Source organism: Prionailurus bengalensis, chromosome B2 (genome assembly GCF_016509475.1).
Source record: "Prionailurus bengalensis isolate Pbe53 chromosome B2, Fcat_Pben_1.1_paternal_pri, whole genome shotgun sequence".
NCBI lineage: Eukaryota > Metazoa > Chordata > Mammalia > Carnivora > Felidae > Prionailurus > Prionailurus bengalensis.
Window position 1 is genome coordinate 33,810,951 of NC_057349.1, and position 24,522 is coordinate 33,835,472.

The 24,522-nt window shown below is 39.6% G+C and overlaps 1 protein-coding gene across 5 annotated transcripts in view; it reads right to left on the bottom strand.

Annotated features, from left to right (window-relative positions):
• Positions 1-24,522, bottom strand: part of FKBP5 (FKBP prolyl isomerase 5) — a 118,268-nt gene that overhangs the window by 54,716 nt on the left and 39,030 nt on the right. For 4 of the 5 annotated variants that reach the window (XM_043592955.1, XM_043592958.1, XM_043592956.1 and 1 more), the window contains one exon: positions 3,989-4,111. In XM_043592955.1, the coding sequence (XP_043448890.1) occupies positions 3,989-4,093 (105 nt within the window). In that variant the 5' untranslated portion in view covers positions 4,094-4,111. Of the gene's footprint in view, positions 1-3,988; positions 4,115-24,522 lie in introns of all 5 variants that reach the window. The other variant, XM_043592957.1, reaches the window with a different exon arrangement.

Consider the following 24,522-nt stretch of genomic DNA (forward strand, 5'->3'; position numbering starts at 1 on the left):
AAGCACACTATCCCCTCAAAATAAGGTAATAATATAACCAATAGATCCTGCTTCATGCTTTGACACTAAAATCTCTCAAAACATAGAACCAGTTCACATATAAACTGAATCAGAACAAAAAGATGAGTGGACTTTCAAAAAATCTTCAAAAATAACTCTAAAGCAAATTTCAAAAGGTGAGATTTTATTTACTTCCCTCTTTTGCTAAAAACATTACCTTTTGACTAAATTCCACTAGTTTGGTTTACTTTCAAAAAGCTCAACTTCCTAGTATAACAGGTTCCACTTCCTTTTATATGAAGAATATTCAATGTGCAAAAAACCCAGCATCACTGCATAGTTTGATATGATACTGAAAAACTTGTTTTCTAGTAAAGCAAATGCCAAAAAAAAAAGCTCCAGGCTGAAAAATATTTAGCTGTCATAAAATCCAGTATACTTATTTTGTTCTTGGCAGAGTAGGCCACTAATGCAGTTGGTCAGTTCTGGGAAAAGAAAATCAAATCCAGGCGTGTGGTGGTATAATTTATTCTGTCAATCACCTATGCCAAATTAATCATCTTTATTAGGTAACAGAGGATGGTAGCTCATGCCCAAGAAACATCGTATTAGGGGAAGAGTCTGAAACTTTATATAAAGAATTCAATCATTTGCTCCTAAGTTCTTTAAGTTGTGTCCTACCGGCCCCGCCCTCTTATCACCATGTAAACACGGTAAACTTCTATTCTACAACTTTCTTAGTTCAAAGGTCCAGACATTGTTTAAAGGAAAAGAATCGGAGGAGCCTGGGTGGCTCAGTCGGCTAAGCGTAGGACTCTTGACTTTGGCTCAGGCCATGATCTCAGGGTCATGAGATTGAGCCCAATGTTGGGTTCCGCACTGAACATGGAACCTGCTTGAGATTCTCTCTCTCCCTCTTCTCCCTCATCCACTCTCTCTCAAAAAATAAAAAAATAAAGATGAGAATCATTACTGCAACTCCACTAAAAACCTGTTAGAACTAATCAATGAATTCAGTGAAGTGGGAGGATTCAAAATCAACACACAGAAATCAGTTGTGTTTCTATACACTTGTTAAAAAGGAAGTAATGGAAAAACAAAACAATCCCCAAAATGTAAATCAAACCCACGAGACTTTACCTCACCTTTTAGAATGGCTATGATGAGAAAGACGAGAAAAAACAAGTGCTGGTGAGGATATGGAGAAAAGGGAACCTTCGTGCACTGGTGGCAGGAATGTAAATGGGTGCTGCCACTGTAGAAAAGAGTGTGAAGTTTCCTCAATAAATTAAAAATAGAATTACGATACGATCCAGCAATTCTACTTCCGGGTATTTATCTGAAGAAAACGAGAACACTAGCTCAAAAAGATCTATGCACCCCATGTTCAGGGCAGCAATATTTACAACAGCTAAACCCTGGAAACAATCTAAGGATCCATACGCAAATGAATGGATCAAGAGAAATGTGGCACATATACACACAGTGGAATGTTAATTCAGCCACAATAAAGAACACAATCTTGCCATTTGTGACAACACGGATGGATCTTAGGAGCATTATGCTAAGTGACAGAGAAAGACAGACACTGTGTGATCTCACTTATATGTGACATCTAAAAAAGCTGAACTCATAACAGAGAATAGAATGTTAGTTGCTAGGGGCTCTGGGTAGGAGGAAATGGGAAGATGTGAGGAGGTGCCTTAAGCAGTTGCATTAAGGAATGAATTTTAGTCCCGATTCATTTTAAAAATGTATGCTCCACAGTGTATTTTTATTTTCCTGAGCTAGTCACTGACTTCCCAGACGTGCCTTGGTCTTTTAAAAAGTTATGTATGTAATAGGGAACAAACGAGGTTACTACAGATGAGGCACTGTGCTAAATGCTTTATATAATCCCAGTAACTCTATGAGGTAGGTAGTAGTATTGTTCCAATTTTACAATGAGGAAATTTCATCAAAGAGAGGTTAACTACATCGCCCCATGTTGCACAGTTAGTAGACTATTTAATCTTAACCCAAAGCCCCATGGTGAAACCTAAGGCTCTAGACAGTGATAAGTGATATGATTTAAAGGGCTTACAATCTCAAAATGCGTCTTACAAGCCTAAAAATCTTATCAGATTTACTCCCTGGAACAAAACAGGGCTGGAGGCAGGTTGAGGAACATGTTCTCTGCATGGGTGGGTACACTGAAAACATGAAAGAGAAAGACTTAAATAGAGCGAGGAGATGCTGCAGACTGCCTGCACAATTTCTACTGTCTCTAGAAGTATCCTGGAGTTTGGGATAAGGAATTCATATAGTTATAGACTGAGAAGCCCTCTGAAAAATGAGAGCATGATACAAATCTATGGCATAAAGCCCTTATTTCTGTAGTTGAAAGTCTTCCAAAATTTGGCTTAGCATGTAGCAAGCTAACGGTAAAACAACTACATTCGGAAGATTCAGGCACAGAAAAAAAAGCTTTCACACAAGCAAGATCAGACAAAACAAACTAAAAAATTCTCATTTACTACTGCTGACACATGGAGATACTAAAACTCACTTAGTGATAATACTTAGAATGTGGGAGATCATATTTTCAGGGAAAATAATTAACTATACAAAACTTGTCCATGTAACAACAATGTAGGAGAAGGCATGACTTAATACAACTAAAGCATTTAACCTTCTCTCAGCTGCAGTTTATTAATTTATATGGAATTCAAATATACATTTTCCAACAATAAAATGGAAGGATTAACAGGTGCTCTGGTGGTCTCACAAGACCACTGTGAGATACAAATGAAAAAAAGACACAGGGGCACCTGGGTGGCTCAGTCGGTTGAGTGTCCGACTTCAACTCAGGCCACGATCTCACGGTTTGTGGGTTCAAGCCCTGTGTCGGGCTCTGTGCTGACAGCTCAGAGCCTGGAGCCTGCTTCGGATTCTGTGTCTCCCTCGCTCTCTGCCCCTCCCCCCTGCTTGTGCTCTGTCTCTGTCTCTGTCTTTCTCAAAAATAAACAAACATTAAAAAAAAAACACTATACATAGAAATGACTAATTACACGGTGAAAACCATACACAGTTTTTACTTTTAATTTTTAATTTTAGAGAGGGAGAGAGTGCGAGCAGGGCAGAGGGAGAGAAAGAGGACGAAGCAGGCTCCACACTTAGCATGAGCCCAAAACAGGCCTCAATCCCATGACCCTGGGATTATGACCTGAGCTGAAACCAAGAGTTGGACACTCAACCAACTGAGCCACCCAGGTCCCCTGTAGTGTTTTAATGAGGAAAGCTAATTCTGAAGTAAGATATATTCTTGGATGAAACCTCACAAAATATCTTCACTGCACAAACAAGAATCTGTACGTAAAAGCAATCTTTTTGAACCCTGCAAGCTGGCTTTTCTTTTTCCTTTAGTAAGTCTTCTGGATTGTCATTAGCTAGCTTTCACGTCCTTAAATATTACGTTAAAATAACCACCCATGCGTACACGCTGAGAACTGGGGGACTCTATCTAAGTCCTACGTCATTTGGATCTGGCCCCCAGATCTGTATTTCCTATGATCTAGGATACCGGGCAGGTTAATTCACCCACCGGGGCCTCAATTTCACCATCTCTCTGGGAATAAAAATAAACCTCGGGGTGCCTGGGTGCTCACTCGGCTCCGGTCATGATTTCGCAGTTTGTGGGTTCCAGCCCCCCCATCGGGCTCTGCACTGACAGGGTGGATCCTGCTTCAGATCTTCTGTCCCTTTCTCTCTCTGCCTCTCCACAGCTTGTGCGCTCTCTCTCTCTCTCTCTCAAAAATAAATAACCTTTAAAAATTTTTTAATTAAAAAAATAAACCTTAAGTCGTGAAGATGAAATGAGAGTTTAGCACTTAGTAAGCCTCAGTGAACAACATCCACCTCCACCTCCGACCAAAAACACAAACATTTTTATAAATAATCCTTCCAGGTAGGAAATTTCCCTACATGTCATTCAACCTTGTAACCTCACCTTTAATACTCCTCTATCTTTTTTAGAGGTAATATCCTCTCCGCGTTCAGCCACAGCTGCCGCTGGGTTTTCTCCATTGTTCTTGGCACCTTCATCAGTAGTCATGGTCTTTTGTTAGAAAACCTGCTGAGAAGAAATGTATTTTAGCTAGGAAAAATATCACTGCTTTAAGCACCTGAAAATGCCCCTACGAACTGGGCTCTCCCTGATGTAAGATTTACGTGGGGCCAATAAGGTTAAACGGTGAAAATGAACACAAAAACGTTTGCCACAGGCATGTATTCATGTCATGAGGCATGTAAATAAAACATCATCCAGTTCTTCAGCTTCCTATGCAGCGCTAGCCCCAATTAGAGAGCAGTACAAGTCGGGTTTGGTGGTGATTACATTCCTTAGCATGATTACACACTGAAAAGCAGTACTTCCGGAACTTTGAAAATGTCTTTTTCCCACAGCCATATTCTTAACAGAGGATCAAGAACGTATCAGGTGACCTGTTTTAAAAAACAATATATCACAGTGGCAAACAGAACAGGTTTTAGAAGCTCACAGACCCCAGTCCAAGTCTTAGCTCCAGCGATATGTTTGACACCTGCAAACCTTATCTCGCGGAGCCTCGATTTCACATCTGTAAAAGGGACAGAGTACTTTGTTCAGTTGCTGCAGGCGTTAGTGAGATTCTGTGTGTATCATGTGAAGAGATTAGCACAGGATCTTAACTTAAAAATGTAAGCATTTATCATGCTTATTACTGGGTTCTCTACAGGGCTACCCTACACTTTTCATTTCCTGCTCAAAATACCTATGGAAGGAGGCTCTCTCTTCCCTAGCATGGCATTCTGAGGCCCTTCACAGTCCGACCTAACCTGTCACAGGCCCAGCTTCCACCACTTTCTTTTGCTGTATCTCACGCAGCTCATGCCAAACCAGAGCAGCCCCTCAGCCATAATAAGCCCTGTGCTTTCCCACCGTGGTCCTTTTGCTCACTTTTTCTTCCTCCCTAGACATGTTCCCTCTCAAATGCTTCCCCCAGCATACCAACCTTGACTCTATACTTGGAGGCTGTCTGCACTTCTGTGTGCTTCCCTAGCTCTTCCCTTGATGTGCTGCCTATAATTAATACATTTATAAGAAGACATACTGGTTTGATTTAAAACGTCCTTGAGAACAAGGGCCATCCATGCTTTGTTCATATTTAGAACCCACAGAATGCCTCTACCTTTCAGAGTGCTAAAACAAAAAAAAGCAAGGAATCTGGGGCTCCTTACGAGCTGTTTGATGTCGGCTATCTTTCACTTCTCTCCGTCTTTCCCCTCACCTGTGTAATCAGAATAAAAATAATAACAACTTTCACAGAGTGATCACCTGGATTAAATGGTATGATATGTATTTCTAGAAGTATACCTTCCAACATTAGCACTTACTGTTATTATCAGTCACCCAAATGACAGACACTTTTTCATACAAGGCAAGCCAGTGTTACCAACAGGCTAATCGATAGATGAAACAAAACACACCTCAGTGGCTCCTGCCATGATTAATTCCATACTGCTTTCCTGGTTGAGCAGGGAAAGTCAAGAATTAACCACTTCTACAGCTATTCTGCATTAGGCTAATAATGGATCTAAAGCTCCCTAAAGTCAATACATAATAATAATATATTGCAGTGTTTTAACTCATTTCCAATTGACCCAAATATACTTCAGTGTCAACAAAGACACAAATCAAATTCGGCTGTGCCCAAAAATCTTCAAAGAGAACACCAAAAACCAGGGGCTAAGCTCCTTTGCTCTATTTTCTAGTACACTTTATACCAAACACAAAAGATCCAAATGCTTGGCTCAGGATAAGGGAGAGGCCAGAACAAAGCATTCTCAAACAAACAACAACAGAAATTAAGTGCCCAGCTGTATGTGATGCTACGTTAGATAATTAAGAAAATCACATGAACATTGTTGGTTCCCAGCTTCTAGTAACCTACTGCTTATAACAGACTTCTCTAATGCATAGGAACTTGTAGAAGACACCTCCAAAAGAGAGGGGGACAAAAGATTTTTAAAAATATTTTGCAAGTCATGAATCATATTCCTGGAAAAATGTATGTACCCAAAAAAATGTCCTGGGCTTCATCAGTAGACGTCCATCAGTAGACCCCTGGCAAAACTCTGAATTAAATCAATGAACAAATTACAATAACCAGGTGGAAGGTTCTAAAGGAGTAGGACAGTCACAAAGTCTCAAAGCATGAATCTATATTACTTAATAGAGGAAAAGGGCTTTCCAATGAAGTGATCTGACAGCTATTCCTTAGCACAAGTGGTCTGCATCAAGATCAAACTGTGTACTACCCAAAGTAACACAAACTGATATCACTGTGTCTCCTGATGTGGTAGAATGGCAAGTATACATGTAGTAATCCTACCAAAAGTATTTAACCTGAAACTAATCAAGAAGACAAGACAAAATTTGTTGTGGAATACTGTAGGAGACAACTGGCCCAGACTCCTTAAAATGTTAATGTTATGAAAGATCCCTCACCCAAAAAAAGACAGAGGTCCTGCTGTGGTTTAAAGGAGACTAAAGACCTGTTTCGAAGGGATATATGTACCCCAGTGTTTATAGTAGCACTATCAACAACAGCCAAAGTATGGAAAGAGCCCAAATGTCCATCGATAGATGAATGGATAAAGAAGATGTGGTAAATCTATACAATGGAGTATTACTCGGCAATCAAAAATGAAATCTTGCCATTTGCAACTACGCGGATGGAACTGGAGGGTATTATGCTAAGTGAAATCAGTCAGAGAAAGACGAGTATCATATGACTTCACTCATATAAGGACTTTGAGACAAAACAGATGAATATAAGAGAAAGGCAACAAAAATATGAAAACAGGGAGGGGGACAAAACAAAAGAGACTCTTAAATATGGTGAACAAACAGAGGGTTAGTGAAGGGGTTGTAGGAGGGGGGATGGGCTAAATGGGTAAGTGGTGGTAAGGAATCTACTCCTGAAATCATTGTTGCACTATATGCTAACTAATTTGGATGTAAACAAACAAACAAACAAATAAATAAATAAAGGAGACTAAAGAGACACCACAACCAAATGTGATGTGTGATCTTTGGCCGGATCCTGGACTAGGGGGACAAAAGTATCATAAAAGTACATTTCTGGGAGAATTAGAAAAACTTGGAAAAGTAAGACTGTACATTAGATTATTATTACTTTATAATGTCAACTTTCTGGGGTGTGATACAGTAGTAATGTTTTACGTAGAATAATATTCTCATTCTCAGGAGACACATGCTGAGGTATTTAGGGGTGAGGTGTCATGAAGTCTGCCACTTACTTTCAAATCATTTATGAGAGTGTGTGTGAGCACAAATATCACAAAAAAACTAAAAGCTTTGAGAAAGCATGGCCACCACACATCCAAAGACAATGCCTTTCTTTTCAATGCTCATCAACTGGGGATCAGCTGAACTTTTAAATGAAAATATTGTCAATCAAAAAGCATTTTCTTTTGTTTCTAATCCAAAGGGTGGCAAACAATGGCTTGCTAAAATTCAATAAATAGAAAACCTGTAAGCTGATCTGCTAACTTTGTAAGTCTCACTTGATCAAGAAATTTACTCTTCATTTTTGGTTCTAACACTGCAAGGGATACAGGTGATTTCAGACAATGGTTCTAAGTAGTATGGAGTTGCTAAGAAGAGGAGTAGCATGAATTATTAAAACACAAAGATAAACAACAATAAAACTGTTTTCAACGTTCAAAGGCAGATAAATCTGGAAGAATAAGGAAAAAAAATGGAACTTTCCAAGTTTTTTCCCTTAATTCCAGTTATGTCATTTGGGGTACAGATTTTTATAAGCAAACAAAACAAATTTAAAAAAAAAACCTTTTTTCCGGGGAACCTGGGTGGGTAGCTCAATTGGGTAAGTATCCGACTCTTGATTTCAGCTGAGGGGATGATCTCACAGTTCCTGAGTTCAAGCCCCGAGTTGGGCTCTGTGCTCACAGCACAGAGCCTGTTTGGGATTCTCTCTCTCCCTGCTCCTCCTGCTCGGGCACGTGCACACATGCTTTCTCAAAATAAACAAACATTAAAAACAAACAAACCAACAAACAGCTTTTTCCTTGGGGTGCCTGACTGGCTCACTCTTGCAACTCTTGATCTCGTGGTCGCTGAGTTGAGTCCCATGTTGGGTGTGGAGATTACTTAAATAAAAATAAAACTTAAAAACAACAATGACCTTTTTCCTTAATCTAGTTTATATGAAAAAAGGCAGGAAGAACAGACAATTCCTAAAAACCGGCAAGACACACTGAGAAAGTTTCACTTTCTTCATGAGAGAGCCTTTTCTTCTCTCCCCTACTCTCGGTTTATTCTGGATTTAGAACCACTATGTAGCTATGGATATTAATCTAGGATAAAGCTCACTGTTCTGAACTGTCCAAAGGGGGGAAACTGCTACCCGGCACATCAGAGAGGGAACACACAGTTCTGTTATGGACATGCCAGATAAGCAGGCACTCTCCAAAGCGCCAGTCCGCAAACACCTGAGACATAACAGAAAAATGAGAATACGCTTACAATTTCACCAACAGCGTACTGAAAAATTCAGTCAATGTAACTAGACTGTCAGATTCCCCAGATGAGAAGTCCTTTTAAAGCGTTATCCACTAACTCCCCATGTGTATTACTTACTGTGTTGTTCTCTGTTAAAACACAGATAACTTGTATCAGGTTATCCTACTGTCTACCAGGAGAGTTTTCAGAAAGATTAAAAAAAAAAAAAGAATATAGGAACTAGATACTTGGTTAACAGCACAGAACATTACAGTAGCATTCTTTCTACGTAACACACATGCCTAGGCCATAAAGGTTTTCAGCCTCCTAGAACTAAAACACAAAAGAAAGAAAACACACAAGGAAAGAGGTATATAGCCTGGGGCTTAATTCATCTTAATGCAGTAATTCATCTTAATTTTGAATATACTCGAGTGAGGATGAACTGAAAAGCCCTCGCTGACTTTCTTTTTAATTTTTTTTTAACGTTTATTTATTTTTGAGACAGAGAGAGACAGAGCATGAATAGGGGAGGAGCAGAGAGAGAGGGAGACACAGAATCTGAAACAGGCTCCAGGCTCTGAGCTGTCAGCACAGAGCCCGATGCGGGGCTCGAACTCACAGAATGTGAGACCATGACCTGAGCCGAAGTCGGATGCTTAACCGACTGAGCCACCCAGGCGCCCCTGCCCTTACTGACTTTCAACCCAGGCCTCCGTCAAACATTCAAGTCCAGGAACACACCAGCATGTTAGGAGGAGTTCCCAGACAACAAAAGATAAATATGCATGCAGAGGAAAGAAGATCACATATGAAGACAGACTATACATCTCTATAAAACTGCACACTGCATTTAGCCATGTACGTTCCCCCAGGTAACGTCCTTCCTCCACACTGGGGAGGGGAATGGAAAGATGATGAAGACTACTGCCACGTGTGCCCGTACATTTTTTTCTCCTTCAAAAAAGAAACCTGTGAAAAATGGCCAATAAGCATATGAAAAGACGCTCAACATCATTAGTTATTAGGGAAATGCAAAACAAAATCACAATGAGATATGTAAAGGGGAAAATGATCCCCTTCTCTCCCTCTAGGTTCTTAGGCTGGTCTAACAATTAAATTTACCTAAGACAGATTAACAGGAGGGAAAAAAAAAAAATTTGTACCTGTGAGAACCCCAAAGATAGGAAGCTCCCAGGCACTCAAGCAAGTGAGGCTTATAAGCCATCCTGAGCTATGGAAAAGGGGGTAGGAGTCTAGAACTTCAAGGAGGAGGAAGACAATTCACAGGAAGATGGGAGGAACAGAGGTTTTATAAGCAAATGTCTGCCCTGCCATGCAGATAAATCTTTTTTATATAAAAAGTTATCTCTGGTATTAGCTCTCTTCATGGTACAGGCCCTCTATCTAAATTTTTTTAGGCAGTTAAGGGAGAGGTAGAGATAAAAACAAAAACAAAAACAAAAACAAAAGGTCTTCCTGAGTCTATCAGACCTCGATTGCCTTCAGCTCAAAATAATCCACATGCCAAAGTGGCATCTTCTGGGGTCACATATTCTGCCCCCCTCTTAGATACCACTTCACACCTATTAGAATGGCTATATGAGAACTTAAAATTATGAGTGTTGGGGAGATGTAGACAAACTGGAACCCTCATGCTTTACTGGTGGGGATACAAATGGTGCATGCCCTGTGGTTCATCAAAATGTTAAACACAGAATCCCCATTATGATCCGGTTATTCTACTCCTGCAAATACACCCAAAGGAAGTGAAAGCAGAGACTTGTACAGCAATCTTCATAGCAACACTATTCATAATGGCCAAAAGGTGGAAACAATCCAAGTGTCCATAAACAAGACATGGTGTGTGCATATATGTATTATTAAAATATCTGGCCATAAAAAAATAAAATTCTAACACATGCTACAACATGGATAAACCCTAAAAACATTATGCTAAGTGAAATAAGCCAGACACAAAAGGGCAAATATCACATGACTCTTTCATGAGGTACCTAGAACAGGCAAATTCACAAAGTCAGAAAAGTAGAATAGAGAATTACTAGGGGCTGGGGGAAGGGGAATGGACAGTTGTTTAATGAGTGCAGAGTTTCTGTCTGGGAAGGTGAAAAAGTTCCGGAGAACAACAGTGGTAATAATTGCACAGCAATGTGAACGTATGGTCACCGCACTGTACATTCAAAGCTGGTAAAAACTGCAAATTTTGTTATGTGTACTTAAGTACAATCAAAAAAAGAAACAAGAAAGAAATCTGAGGCGAGAGCAGATGGAAATTAGCAGAACAGTCAGCCAGACTTAACTTCTCTTTAATCCTCCCACCTTCACCGTGACTGAAGACGCCTTTCTCGTTTCCAGTGTGCATCCAAGGTTGCGAACCGAGTCTCCAGCAGTGACTGCTGCATCAATTCTTCAGAGACTGAAGGCTCAGATGTCCGGTCAATGAGACAGCAGAGCAAAAAGAATTCTAAATGGGATTACCACTTTATAGCTAGACACTATTTCCTCCTTCATTGTATCTCTTAGATACATACGACGCTTTGGTCAACTCACTTTTCCAAGTTCAAGCAGTTACTGAAGAAAGCAAAGTTAACAGACCAAATTTATAATTACTTCTGTCACTGACCACTTGGATGAATTACTATTCTCATTAAAAACAAAACAAAACAAGAACAAACCCTAGAAATTATCAGACCATCCAAATGTCAAAGGTTGGAGGACAGTACTAAATTATCAACTTTCTCCAAGATGACACTGGAATCACAGAAAAATTTGTAAAGCTCTAACTGAGCTGGAAAACAAAAAGTGTGTCACTGAACCAGAAGGCAGAAGGGATCAGACTAAAGGAGAGAACAAAGAAGCGCAAACTGACTTCTAAATACCAACAGTAAGAGACCAGCTCTTCCCCATGGAGTCTGCGGTCAGCGTCACAAAAAAAGCAGGAGTGGGCCAGAGAAATTAAGTAGAGAGACATGTCTAGGAAGAGAGCAGAAGCTGTGTTTGGGTCAGTTAGGCCAGTTAGGTTTCCTTCCCTCCCTAGTGCACAAGGTGGCTCCCATTCTTTATAGAAGAAACAGGGATTTTCTTTATTCTTGGGGTTCAGACAGATCACCAAGATATACTGTGGTATTTGTTTTCTTTCCTTAATTCCTGCAGGGCCTTGATATCCTGGCCCTCAACTGCTGAAGGTGAGTCTTTGGGGGATCTCAGGGGAGGTGCTACTATTATTTCTTTTCCTTCCATGTCTGTCCTCTGCCTCTAAAAGTCTTGCTAGACAGACTGTGGACATCTTGGTTCTATCCTTCAGATCTCTTAAGCATGTTTCTAAACATGGGATAAATATTAGAATCGCCTGGGAAGCTTTAAAAAGCCACTGATGCCTGTACCCTATTCCCAGAGAATCTGTATATAATTGAGCTATGCTGGGGCCAAGGCATCAGTGATTTTAAAAAGTTAGCTCAGATGATTCTAATGTGCACACAGGGTTGAGAGACATTGAGCTTTTCTCTTCAATTCCATCGTTGCCTTTTGGTTCTATATTCTAAGAGATTTCCTTTGACGGAATTTATAGATCACTATTTGGTTATCAACTATGTCCATTATTTCATTTATTCTGTTCAAAGGATCTTTTATTTTTTATTGTTTATTTTTGAGAGAGACAGAGAGCACGAGCAGGGGAGGGGCAAAGAGGGAGACAGAATCAGAAGCAGGCTCCAGGCTCTGAGCTGTCAGCACACAGCCTGACATGGGGCTTGAACCCACGAACCATTAGATCATGACCTGAGCTGAAGTCGGATGCTTAACCAACTGAGCCACCCAGGCACTCCTTTTCAAAGGATTTTTATAAACAGTGTTTTTGATTTCTGTACACTCATCATCCGATTGAACATTTTTCTTAGCATGTCTTTATTTTGTAGATGCAATCACTTCTCAAACATTTAAGGGTTGCTCTTAGGATAAAATGGAACATCTATGAATAAGTATTTGGCTAAAAGTTTTGTTTTTCATTTTGCAGGGGGAACATTGCTGACAATGTGTATCCCCTAGTATCTCCCCTGGACACCGGGCAGTGGTAAAGGTTGAAAGGTTAAGAAAGGGAAATGAGAGAAAGATAGCGTATTCCAAGTTAAAAGTTAAGTAGAAGGGGAATGTATGAAGATGTGAAAGTGACAAGGGAGCCATTTGATATTTCTGCTACACTTATAAAGGGAAAAGGGAAAATGCTTTAGGCAAAAGGGAAGTAGAGAGCACAGACTTAAAAAGAGAAAAGGACCAGAAAGACTTAAATATACAGAGGAAAGAGTCAGGAGGAAACAGAAAAGTAATGACTTAAGAGTAGGAAGAACACAAGTGTACATTTGTTAATCACTTAAACATTTATAGATTGCTTAAGTTACCGCTAAGTTAACCATATGGCTAAATAAAATATGCTAAAGTTTTTCCTCAATTGAATAACATGGGAGTGTTCAAATAAAATTTGGCAAGGGGCGCCTGGGTGGCTCAGTCGGTTGAGCATCCAACTTCGGCTCACGTCATGATCTCACAGTTCATGAGTTCGAGCCCCCCTGGCTCTCTGAGAGCCTGGAGCCTACTTCAGATTCTGTGACTCCCCCCTCTCTTCCCCTCCGCTGCTCATGCTCTGTGTCTCTCTCTCAATAATAAATAAATGTGAAAAAAAATTTTAAATAAAATTTGGCAAATTCACACTACAAAAATATAATGCAGTCTTTGAAAAGGATGAGATAAATCTAGATAGTACAAAATGACTTAGTTAAGAGTCTAAACACCAGAAACATCCAAATAGCTGAATTAAGATTTTATAAATGCTCATCCACTGTGTGTGTGTGTGTGTGGGGGGGAAACACTGTAGTAAATGAAGTGTATTGTTACGGTGCATAGTGCCCAGTGCCCAGTAGTGATTTGGTCCTCTGGGTTGTTTAGGGAAAAAAAACAAAAAAAGTCAACTGATGATATCACAGAGGGTAATACATGTGACAATGTGGTATTATTTTAATTGTATCAACCAACCACGGTTCCCAGTTTGTAGATTTTGCCATGTGCAAACATTTTACAGCACTGGATTACAATTATGCAAATATAACATGTCAAATTTTTTTATCATGGTTTTTTCTCAGAGTTAAGATAGCTAAATTCCAGGAATAGTAACAAGGAACAGGTAAGGTTTTAGCCATTCCAGATAAAAATAACCTTCTAATAAGGACATGAAAAGATGAAAAGATGTCTAAGATGTCCTATTAAGCAAATGGCGAGTTGCAAACACTCTGTAATATGATCCTATTTTTGGAAGGAACATAGGGTGTATGTGTGTATAATATTGCTTATATACACAAGAAGTTTGGAAAGATACTTACTATTAAAACAGCCAGTAAAGACAGCTCTGGAGAATGAGATCTGGGAGGAGAAGGGTAAGAAGGAATTTTCACTTTGTAATTTTATTTTAGATAATTTAAATAGTTTAATGCTGAGGATCTATTACTTTCATATTTTTTCTTAAACTTAGGACAAAAAGATGAAATACTTCATGATTCCACTCATCAGAACTTTTTATTTTTTTCTCTTCAATTTAATGAAAACATTTTGGAGTGCCTTCGATGCAGAGGAAGAAAACTCTGATTGAGCAAAGAGTCCTTGTGAGACACCCAGAAGGCAGTCAGACACGAGGCCTGAGCTCAGAAGAGAAGTCTGCATGTTCACTGGGAAGTTACCAGACTCTACATGGAAATTAAGATGAAAATATACACAGTAGTTGCAATTACTACTAAGCAAATAAAACCGTGTTCTCAAACTTATAATGTCCAAGCCCCACTTCTGAGTACTAACACCCTTAGTGATACAGTTGAACAGCTTAAAAACCACAAACCATCCCCAAAGAAGACAGCAATATTACCAATGAGAGATTTAAAAGATCTCTCAGCACTGGGGTGCCTGGATGGTTCAGTAAATCGAGCATCTGACTCTGAATTCCGGCTTAGGTCAACATCCCAGGGTCGTGGGATAGAGGCCCATGTCTGGCTCCATGCTGAATGTGGAGCCTGCTTAAGATTCTCTTCTCTCTCCCTCTGCCCCTCCCCTGTTCGACAGTGTGCCATCAATCAATAAGATCTTTTAGCACTTTGAAAGCACTAGTCCTCTCACTGTCCTTTAATACCATACCATGGTTCAAATATAATTATTTACTATTCTTTTACAAGCATGTGAATGAATCCTTCCCTGGTACTTGACTTTAGGCATTGCCTCTTGGCTGTGACTAACTAACTGTAGCCTGCTCCGCATCAAGTCATGAAACCCCCTTAGCCCCAAGGTACATCTAATAGTTATCGTTGGTCAGACTTGTGGTAGAGACTGCTAGCAGTTCTCAAGTCTCTTTTTCTCCACTTCTTCCTAATTAATAAAACCCCTAGTTTTTAACTGAACACAAAGCTTCCCAAATGAAGCCCCAATGTCCTCCCTTACAGCTAAATATGGCCATGTAATAAATTCAGGCCAATGGGATGTAAGGAAAATATATCCATAAAGGAACAGGTAGCCATAACATTATAAGGACACATGTGAGTTAAAAACTGGAAGATAAGTGGCCATTCAACAAATATTTACTGAGCACCTACTATGTGTCAGACACTGTCTGAGCCAAGGGAGATACAGCAGTAGTGAACAGAAACAATTTCTATCTCCTCAGAACTTACATTCTGGTAAAGGTAAAGACAGGGTAAGCCTTTATTACCTGTTCATGTTTTTGATAGAAAAATCAAATTTCTGGGGCTCAGTCAGTTAAGTGTCCGACTTCAGCTCACGATCTTATGGTTCATGGGTGCGAGCCCCGCGTTGGTCTCTGTGCTGACAGCTCAGAGCCTGGAACCTGCTTTGGATTCTGTGTCTCCCTCTCTCTGGCCCTCCCCTGCTCCTGTTCAGTCTCTATCTCTCAAAAATAAACAAACATTAACAAAATTTTTTAAAAAATCAAAATTCTACCTGTGCCACAGTGGAAGATTATCAACCTGGGTCGGTTCATAGGGTCAAACAGTTTGCTTCCAAGTCTGCTGATGATTTCTAAGAACAGGCCAACAAGGTAACGCATGACAAAGGTCTGCAAACACTGTACATTGTGTCCCACTCATTTGTGTACCTCTACCACCTAGCCTAAGTGAATGGCAAAAAAGCACTCAACAAACACTGAAATAAACGAATTGTGGTTTTCAAAAGTAGTCAATATAAAAATGGTAAAATATAAGATGCTAGAGTAAGGAATCAGTACTGAAATGTCATTACCAGTTGACTATATTCCCTCTCCAAATCTACTATGAAAAAATCTAGAATTACACTGTACCTGAGTGTTCAACTATAAAAAAAAAAGTAAAAATAATATTCTGTTCTAATCAGGAACAGTAACTAACAAAACCCTGGCATAACTAGTATATCTCTGAAATGCACTGTAAGTACATGTCTGTGCATATATACACATAATAGATTCATCTTTTGAGAGAGAGAGAGAGAGAGAGAGAGAGAGAGAACATGTACACAAGTGAGTAAGGGACAGAGGGAGGGAGTGAGAAAGAGAATCCCACAAGGGAGAGAGAGAGAGAGAGAGAGAGAGAGAGAGGGAAAGAGAGAGAGAGAGAGAGAGAGAAGAGGAAAAGAGAGAGACAGAGAGGCAAGGCTCACCCAAAGCGGGGCTTAAGCTCACCTAATGTGGGACTCGAACTCACAAACTGTGAGATCATGACCTGAGCCAAAGTCAGACGCTCAATGATTGAGTCACCCAGGCGCCAGTAGATTCATCTTATTAATATCAATTTGGCTTACACACAGGCAGTAAGAACAGAACACTACACCTAGCTGTCTATCTCTTGAGTACACATTAAATAGCAACTAGAGGAAGAGATGGTTCCCAGCTGGAACGCAGAGAGAAGAAACCTAGTATAAAAGTTCTGCATAATACTGTATCCCCTTATAGTACTGTCTCATTAAAGCACTGTAATATAAATGAAGCAGATTTAAGATAGGGCCTTAATACATGTTTTCCAAGGTCCATTTTTAAAAAATTTTTTTAAATGTTTATTTTTGGGACAGAGAGAGAGAGAGAGACAGAGTAAGGGGTGGGTGGGGAGAGATGAGCAGAGAGAGGAAGACACAGAATCCGAAGGAGACTCCAGGCTCAGTCTGAGCTGTTAGCACAGAGCCCAACGTGGGACTTGAACTCACAAACCGCAAGATCATGACCTGAGCTGAAGTTGGACACTTAACTGACTGAGTCACCCTGGTGACCCCATTATTTTTTTAAAGTACTTTTTAAGCTTTTTTTTTTTTTTTGAGAGAGAGATAGAGACCAAGTGGGGGAGGGGCAGAAAGAGAGGGAGACAGAATTCCAAGCAGGCTCCATGCTGCCAGCGCACAGCCCAATGTAGGGCTCAAACCGTGAGATTGTGACCAAGGTCCACTATTATGTCCAACAGAAAAACTGCATGAGAATAGCATTTCAGGTCTGTGAACAAAACCTTAGGTAGAAGAACAGAAACCTTGGCTACCTTAAATCCCCACCATACAGGTGCAGAAGGAGAACAGCAGCTGAAGACAGAGAGGGGAAAGAGTGCTGCTCTCCAGATTAATGTCCAAGGACTTCTGTCTGGGCACTGGGTTTTCAGAACAAGTATCTTCCATTACAGGAGAGAGGCAGTGTTTGGGGAAACGTCTGGAGAAAAAATAGAATCTATAAGCCTGTTAACAGGGCGAGAGTATGGAAAATTATTTTTGATGTATCCCCACCCTCTCCCAGAACCCTCCATTTTGCCTTGGTACCTTCCCCTGTATGCATATCAAGTTACTGACCAGTGAAGTTTGTTAATGGGACTTACTCCATCCCTTAAGGATCAGGCTCTTAGGACCTTCCTAGATGACAAATTAATCCCATAATCAATCCTGTCAACTAGACAAAGATTCGTCTATCTCCCTACGTAAACACCCTCTTTAGATAAGTGACTCAGATATTCCACAATTCTGGAACAAATTTCTCATTAAAGGGTATACATACAGTAGAGCACTGAACCACGCCTGAATGTAAACTATGATCTATTGCTAACTGGCTATGGAATCTTTGGCTGTCGCTCAGTTTCTCCATCTATAAATTTCAGGAGGTTAGAGTAGAATGACATCTAAGATTTATTCCAACTAATATTTTATATTTAGAATCACTTTTTGGTGAGTAAATACATATTTTACTTTATGGGAAAATGAGATTTGAAACGTGGAAGGGAAAACAATTCCCAAGGAATGGAAAAAGTTACTTTGGTATTACAGAATTCACTTTTCACTGCAAACACTCTCCAGCAAAACACTATTAATTCTGAGCTTTACCACCTTAGATACTGCATTCGTATTTTACAGCTGCAGTAACAAATTACCATACAACACACAGGTTAGGTAATACCCATTTATTATCTTATAGTTTGGAATCAGAAACAGATCTCTCTGGGATAAAATCAAGGTGTAAGCAGGGCTGCAATTCCTTCTAGAAACTCAAGGAGAAAATCTATTTCCTTGCTTTTTCCAAATTCTAGAGGCCACCTACATTCCTTGGTTCATGGCTCCTTCCTCTATTTTCAAAGTAACAATATTGTGGTGCTCCTGGGTGACTCAGTCACTTTAGCATCCAACTTCGACTCAAGTCATGATCTCAGTTTGTGAGTTCGAGCCCTTCATCAGGCTCTGCACAGGCAGCATGGAGCCTACTTGGGATTCTCTCTACCCTCCCCCCACCCCCACTCTCTCTCAAAATATATAAACTTAAAAGAAATTCAAAATAACAATATTGTATGTCTCTGATCATTCTTATGCAGTCACATTGCCTTCTGATCACAGCCAGGAAAGTTTCTCTGCTTTCTTAAATTTCTTAAGAATCCCTGTGATTATGTCGGGCCCATTTGGGTAATCCAGGATAATCTCCCCATCTCAAAGTTTTTAATCACATCTACAAAGTCCCTTCTGTGTAAGGTAACATATTGACAAATTCAAGGGGCCATTATTCTACCTAACATAGATACCTGGTCATCCAATCAAAATCCTAAGAATTTTTCTCCCAAGCCCAGAATACTGTTGACTTCCTCCATTTTCTCTTTAGGGTTCTTATAACATTCTTTCCTATTTATCATCCAGTTGAACAACAATATTCTAATCTGACAATAAAATTAAACCTAACATTTGATGTATATCATTCTGAAAATTCCTTTAGAATTTCAGAAAGTCTAAGTTGGAACATTTATTATAGTTTTTCAGTCTCATGATAAATTAAAACTGTAAGTAAACTGGAACACCTGGGTGGCTCAGTCGGTTAAGCGTCCAACTTCAGCTCAGGTCATGATCTTGTGGTTATGAGTTCGAGCCCCATGTTGGGCTCTGTGCTGACAGCTCAGAGCCTGGAGCCTGCTTCAGATTCTGTGTCTCCCTTTCTTTCTCAAAATAATAAATAAATGTTAAAAAAAACAAAAAACAAAAAAACGAAGTAAATTTGATCATACACAATGGACCTATTCCTACCCCAAACTTAATCACTGAAAATTATTTAAAAAATTATTGAGTCCCTTATGTGATTCTGAAATTTGAGCAGCACAGTATAAACACTCAAGAACACACAAGTACATTTGTTTTAAAAAATTTTTAAGGTGTTTTTGTTTTTGTTTTTGAGAGAGCAAGAAAGCTCAGGGTAGGGGCAGAGAGAGAGGTAGACAGAATCCGAAGCAGGCTCCAGGCTCTGAGCTGTCAGCACAGAGCCCGACACGGGGCTCGAACTCACGGAGTGTGAGATCATGACCTGAAGTCCGACACCCAACCAAGTGAGTCACCCACGTGCTCCACACAGTAATTTTAAAAACAGATTTAGTGGGGCGCCTGGGTGGCACAGTCAGTTAAGTGTCCGACTTCAGCTCAGGTCACGATCTCGTGGTCCGTGAATTTGAGCCCCGTGTCAGCTCTTATGCTGACAGCTCAAAGCCTGGAGCCTGCTTTGGATTCTGTGTCTCCTTCTTTCTCTGCACCTCCCCCGCTCACTCATGCTATCTAAAATAAATAAACATCAAAAAAAATTTATGGGAATGCAAGCTGGTGCAGCCACTCTGGAAAACAGTATGGAGGTTCCTCAAAAAAACTAAAAACAGAACTACCCTACGACCCAGCAACTGCACTACTAGGCATTTATCCACGGGATACAGGTGTGCTGTTTCAAAGGGACACATGCACCCCCATGTTTATAGCAGCACTAGCAACAATAGGCAAAGTATGGAAAGAGCCCAAATGTCCATCGACGGATGAATGGATAAAGAAGATGTGGTATGTGTATATATATACAATGGAGTATTACTTGGCAATCAAAAAGAATGAAATCTTGCCATTTGCAACTATGTGGATGGAACTGGAGGGTATTATGCTAAGTGAAATTAGAGAAAGACAAAAATCATATGACTTCACTCATATGAGGACTTTAAGAGACAAAACAGATGAACATAAGGGAAGGGAAACAAAAATAATATAAAAACAGGGAGGGGAAAAAACAGAAGAGACTCATAAATATGGAGAACAAACTGAGGGTTGCTGGAGGGGTGGTGGGAGGGGGGATGGGCTAAATGGGTAAGGGGCACTAAGGACTCTACTCCTGAAATCATTGTTACACTATATACTAACTAATTTGGATGTAAATTTTAAAAAATAAAAAATAAAATAAAAAGAAATAAAATAAAGAAGGTACACCCTTAAAAATTTTTTTAATAAAAATAAAAACAGATTTAGTGACATATATTTAACATACAATAACTTGCACATATTTAAAGTACACAATTTGGTAAGTTTTGACATACGTACACATATCTGTAAAACCATCACTACAACAAAGATGAGCATATCTGTCATTCCAAAAAGTCTTGTGTCCTTTTATGATTCATTCCTCTCCAGCTCACATCTCCAGACCTCTAATCTGCTTTCTGAATAGTTTATATTTTATAGGATTTTATATAAATGGAACCATGTCTCTTTCCTGGCTTTTATTACTGTAATTATATTGAGACTCAAACACATTACAGTGTATATCAATAGTTCCTTCCTTTTTATTGCTGAGTAATATCCCATTGTATGAAGACAGTGCAAACTGTATTTGCCTGCTGACGCACATTTGAATTATTTGCATACTGATACACATTTGGACTGTTTTCAATTCCTGTCTTTTACAGATAAAAATGCTGTGAATATCTAGGTACAATCTTTATGTGGTCATGTGCATTCAACTCTCCCAGATAAGTGCCTAGGAGTAGAATGGCTAAGTCATAGGGTAGGAGTACATTTTAGGTCGTTAAGAAAGTGCCAAACTTTTTTCCAAAGGGGCTATAAAACCTCGCATTCCCACCAGATCAGGTGCTCCACATCCTCACCAACACTTGGTACTGCAAGCCTTTTTAACTGAAAACATTCTAACAAGTTTGTAGTGGTATCTTATCGAAGTTTTAATCTACATTTCCCTAATGATATGGCTCATCTTTTCATGTGCTTATCTGCTATCCATGCATTTTCTCTGGTGAAATGCCCACTTGTATCTTTTGCCTATTTTTTACTGGGTTGTTTTCCTATCACTGAGTTTTGAGAATTCCTTATATATTCTAAATAAGTCTTTAACCAGAAAAGTGATTTGTGGGGGCGCCTGGATGGCTCAGTTAAGCGTCCGTCTGACTCTTGATTTTGGCTCAGGTCATGATCTCGCGTTCATGAGTTCAAGCCCCGCTTAGGGCTCTGCGCTGACAGTGCACAGCCTGCTCGGGATAGTCTCTCCCCCTCCTCCCCTGCTCTCTCTATATCAAAATAAATAAGTAAGCCTGAAGAGAAAAAAGAAAAAGAAAAAGAAAAAGAAATGGGATTTGTGAATATTTCTCCTATTCTGTGACTTGTCCTTGTTCTCTTAAAGGTGGCTTTCAAAGAGACGTTAATATTGATATAGTCCAACTTACCTTTTTTTTAAAATAAATCATGCTTCTGTTATTGTATCTTACAAACCTTTACCAAACTCCAAAAATCACAAACATTTTTTTCTAGAAACTGTATAGATTTAGGCTTTAGATTTAGGTCTATGACCAATTTTGAATTAACTTTTTATGTGTGATGCAAGGTATGATTTAAGGTAGGATTAATTTTTTTTCTATAGGAGTACCAAATTGTTCCATTTATTGAAAAGACTATCCCTGGGGCACCCGGAGGGGCGGGGGGGTTGGGGGGGCTCACTCAGTTAAGCAGCCAACTCTTGAGTTTCAGCTCAGTTCACAATCTCCTGGTTTTTGAGTTTGAGCCCCGGGCGGGGGGCACTCCGCTCACAGCATAGGGCCTGCTTCAGATCCTCAGTCTCTCCTTTCCGCCCCTCCCCCACTCATGCTTCTTCTCTCTCTCTCAAAACTAAGTAAACATTGAAAAGACCACTCTTTTTTCATTTAATTTCCTTGGTGCCATACTCAAAAATTAACTGACCGTATTTTTTTCTGGACTTTCTGTTCTGTGGATCTATTTGCTCATCTTTACATCAATACCACTGTCTTGATTAACATAGCTATGATAAGCTTTAGAAGTCCTCTCTGCTCTTCACCAAAATTGTTTTGGCTTTTCTAGGACCTTTGCATTTCCGTACAAACTTTAAAACCAGCTTGTCACTTTCCAGAAATTGCTGGTTGGGGATTTTGAGTGGGATTGTACTGAATCTGTATCTTTATAGAGAATTGACAATATTGAGTCTTCCAATCCTTGAACATAACAGCTCTTCAGTTATTTAGGTTTTCTTTAATTTTCCTCAGTAATATTTTATAGCTTCCAACGTAGAGGTCTTATACATCTTTTATACAATTTATCCTTAGGTAGTGAATATTTTTTATTTTACTGTAAATGGTATTCTTTTTAAATTTCAACCTCTATTTATTTGCTCATATATAGAAATACAAGTGACTCTTCTATATTCTTGTATCCTGCAACTTTGTTACGTGCACTTAATTGTTCTGGGAACTTTTTTTTTTTTTTTTTTTTGAAGAAATCACACAGAATCATGTCATCTGTAAATAAAAAGTTTTACCCTTCTCTTTCAATCTAGATGTCTTTTATTTTTCTTGCCTGATTGCACTGGCTAGAACCTCCAGTACAATGTTGAATAGAAGTGATGACAGTGAACACCTTGTCTTGTTCCTGTTCTTAGAGGGAAAATATTCAGTCTTTCAGCCTTAAGTATGATTTCAGCTATTGATTTTTCATAGATGCTCTTTATCAGATTGAGGAAGTTTCCTTTTTTCCCTAGTTTGTTGAGAGTTTTTATCATCACCACATGTTGGATTTTGTTAAATGCCTTTCTGTATCTACAGAGTTGATCATATGGTTTTTCTTTTTTACTTTGTTATTGGGTACATAGTCTCTGCCCACCACCTGCCTTATCTAAAGGAAATATATCCCAAGACCCCCAGTGGATGCCTGAAACTACAGATAGTACCAAACCCTATATATATGATGTTTTTTTCCTATATGCATGTATCTATGATAAAGGTTAGTTTATAAATTGGGCACAACAATAATAACAACAATAACAACAACAAAATAGAATTATAACATACTGTAATAAAAGTTATGTGAGTGGCACCTGGGTGGCTCAGTCAATTAAGTGTCTGACTCCTGATTTCAGCTCAGGTAATGATCTCAGTTTTAAAATTTTTTTTTTTTTTAACGTTTTTATTTATTTTTGAGACAGAGAGAGACAGAGCATGAACGGGGGAGGGGCAGAGAGAGAGGGAGACACAGAATCGGAAACAGGCTCCAGGCTCTGAGCCGTCAGCACAGAGCCCGACGCGGGGCTCGAACTCCCGGACCGCGAGATCGTGACCTGAGCCGAAGTCGGCCGCTTAACCGACCGAGCCACCCAGGCGCCCCTATAATGATCTCAGTTTTGTGAGTTCAAGACCCATGTCAGGCTCCGTGTGTGCTGACAGTGTGGAGCCTGCTTGAGATCATCTCACTCCCTCACTCTCTGCCCTTCCCCTGTCATGCTGTCTCTTGCTCTCTTTAAAAAAAAAAAAAAAAAAAACCTATGTGAATATGGTCTCTTTCCCAAAATATCTTTTTTTTTAAGTTTATTTATTTTTGAGAGAGAGACAGAGTGTGAGGGGGGAGGGGCAGAGAGAGAGGGAGACACAGATTTAAAGCAGGCTCAAGATTCTGAGCTATCAGCACAGAGCTTGACACGGGGCTCAAACTCATGAACCATGAGATCATGACCTGAGCTGAAGTCAGAAGCTTAACCAACTGACCCACCCAGGCACGCACACACCAGAAACATCTTAATTGAACTGTATTTGCCCTTTTTCTTGGGAAGATGGGAGATAAAATGCTTACACAATGAGATGAAGGCAGGTGAATGATAAAGGCATTGTGATGTGGTGTTATGCTACTATTGACCTTCTAAGGTATACATCAGAAGAACCGTATGCTTCCAGATTCCAATTGGCCACAGGTAACTAAAATCATGGGAAGTGAAACCACAAATAATGAGGGATTACTGTTTGCATGCCTGGGACAAATCTCATTTGGTCACTGTATTTTATCTACCTTATATGTTGTTGGAGTCAATTTGCTAAAATTTTGTTAAGAATCTTACGACTATGCTCATAAGAGAGATCAGTCTATAATTTTTTTTCTTGCAATGTATTTGGATAGATGGATTTATTATTTTTTAATTTTTTAAGCAATCTCTACACCCAATGTGGGGCTTGAACTTACAACCCCAAGACCAAGAGTCACATGCTCTACCAACTGAGCTAGCCAGGGCACCCACCCATGTCTGCTTTTAATATCAGGATAATACTAGTATCAAAGAACAAGTTATGAAACATTCCCTCTTCATCAATTTTATGGAGGAATTTGTTTAA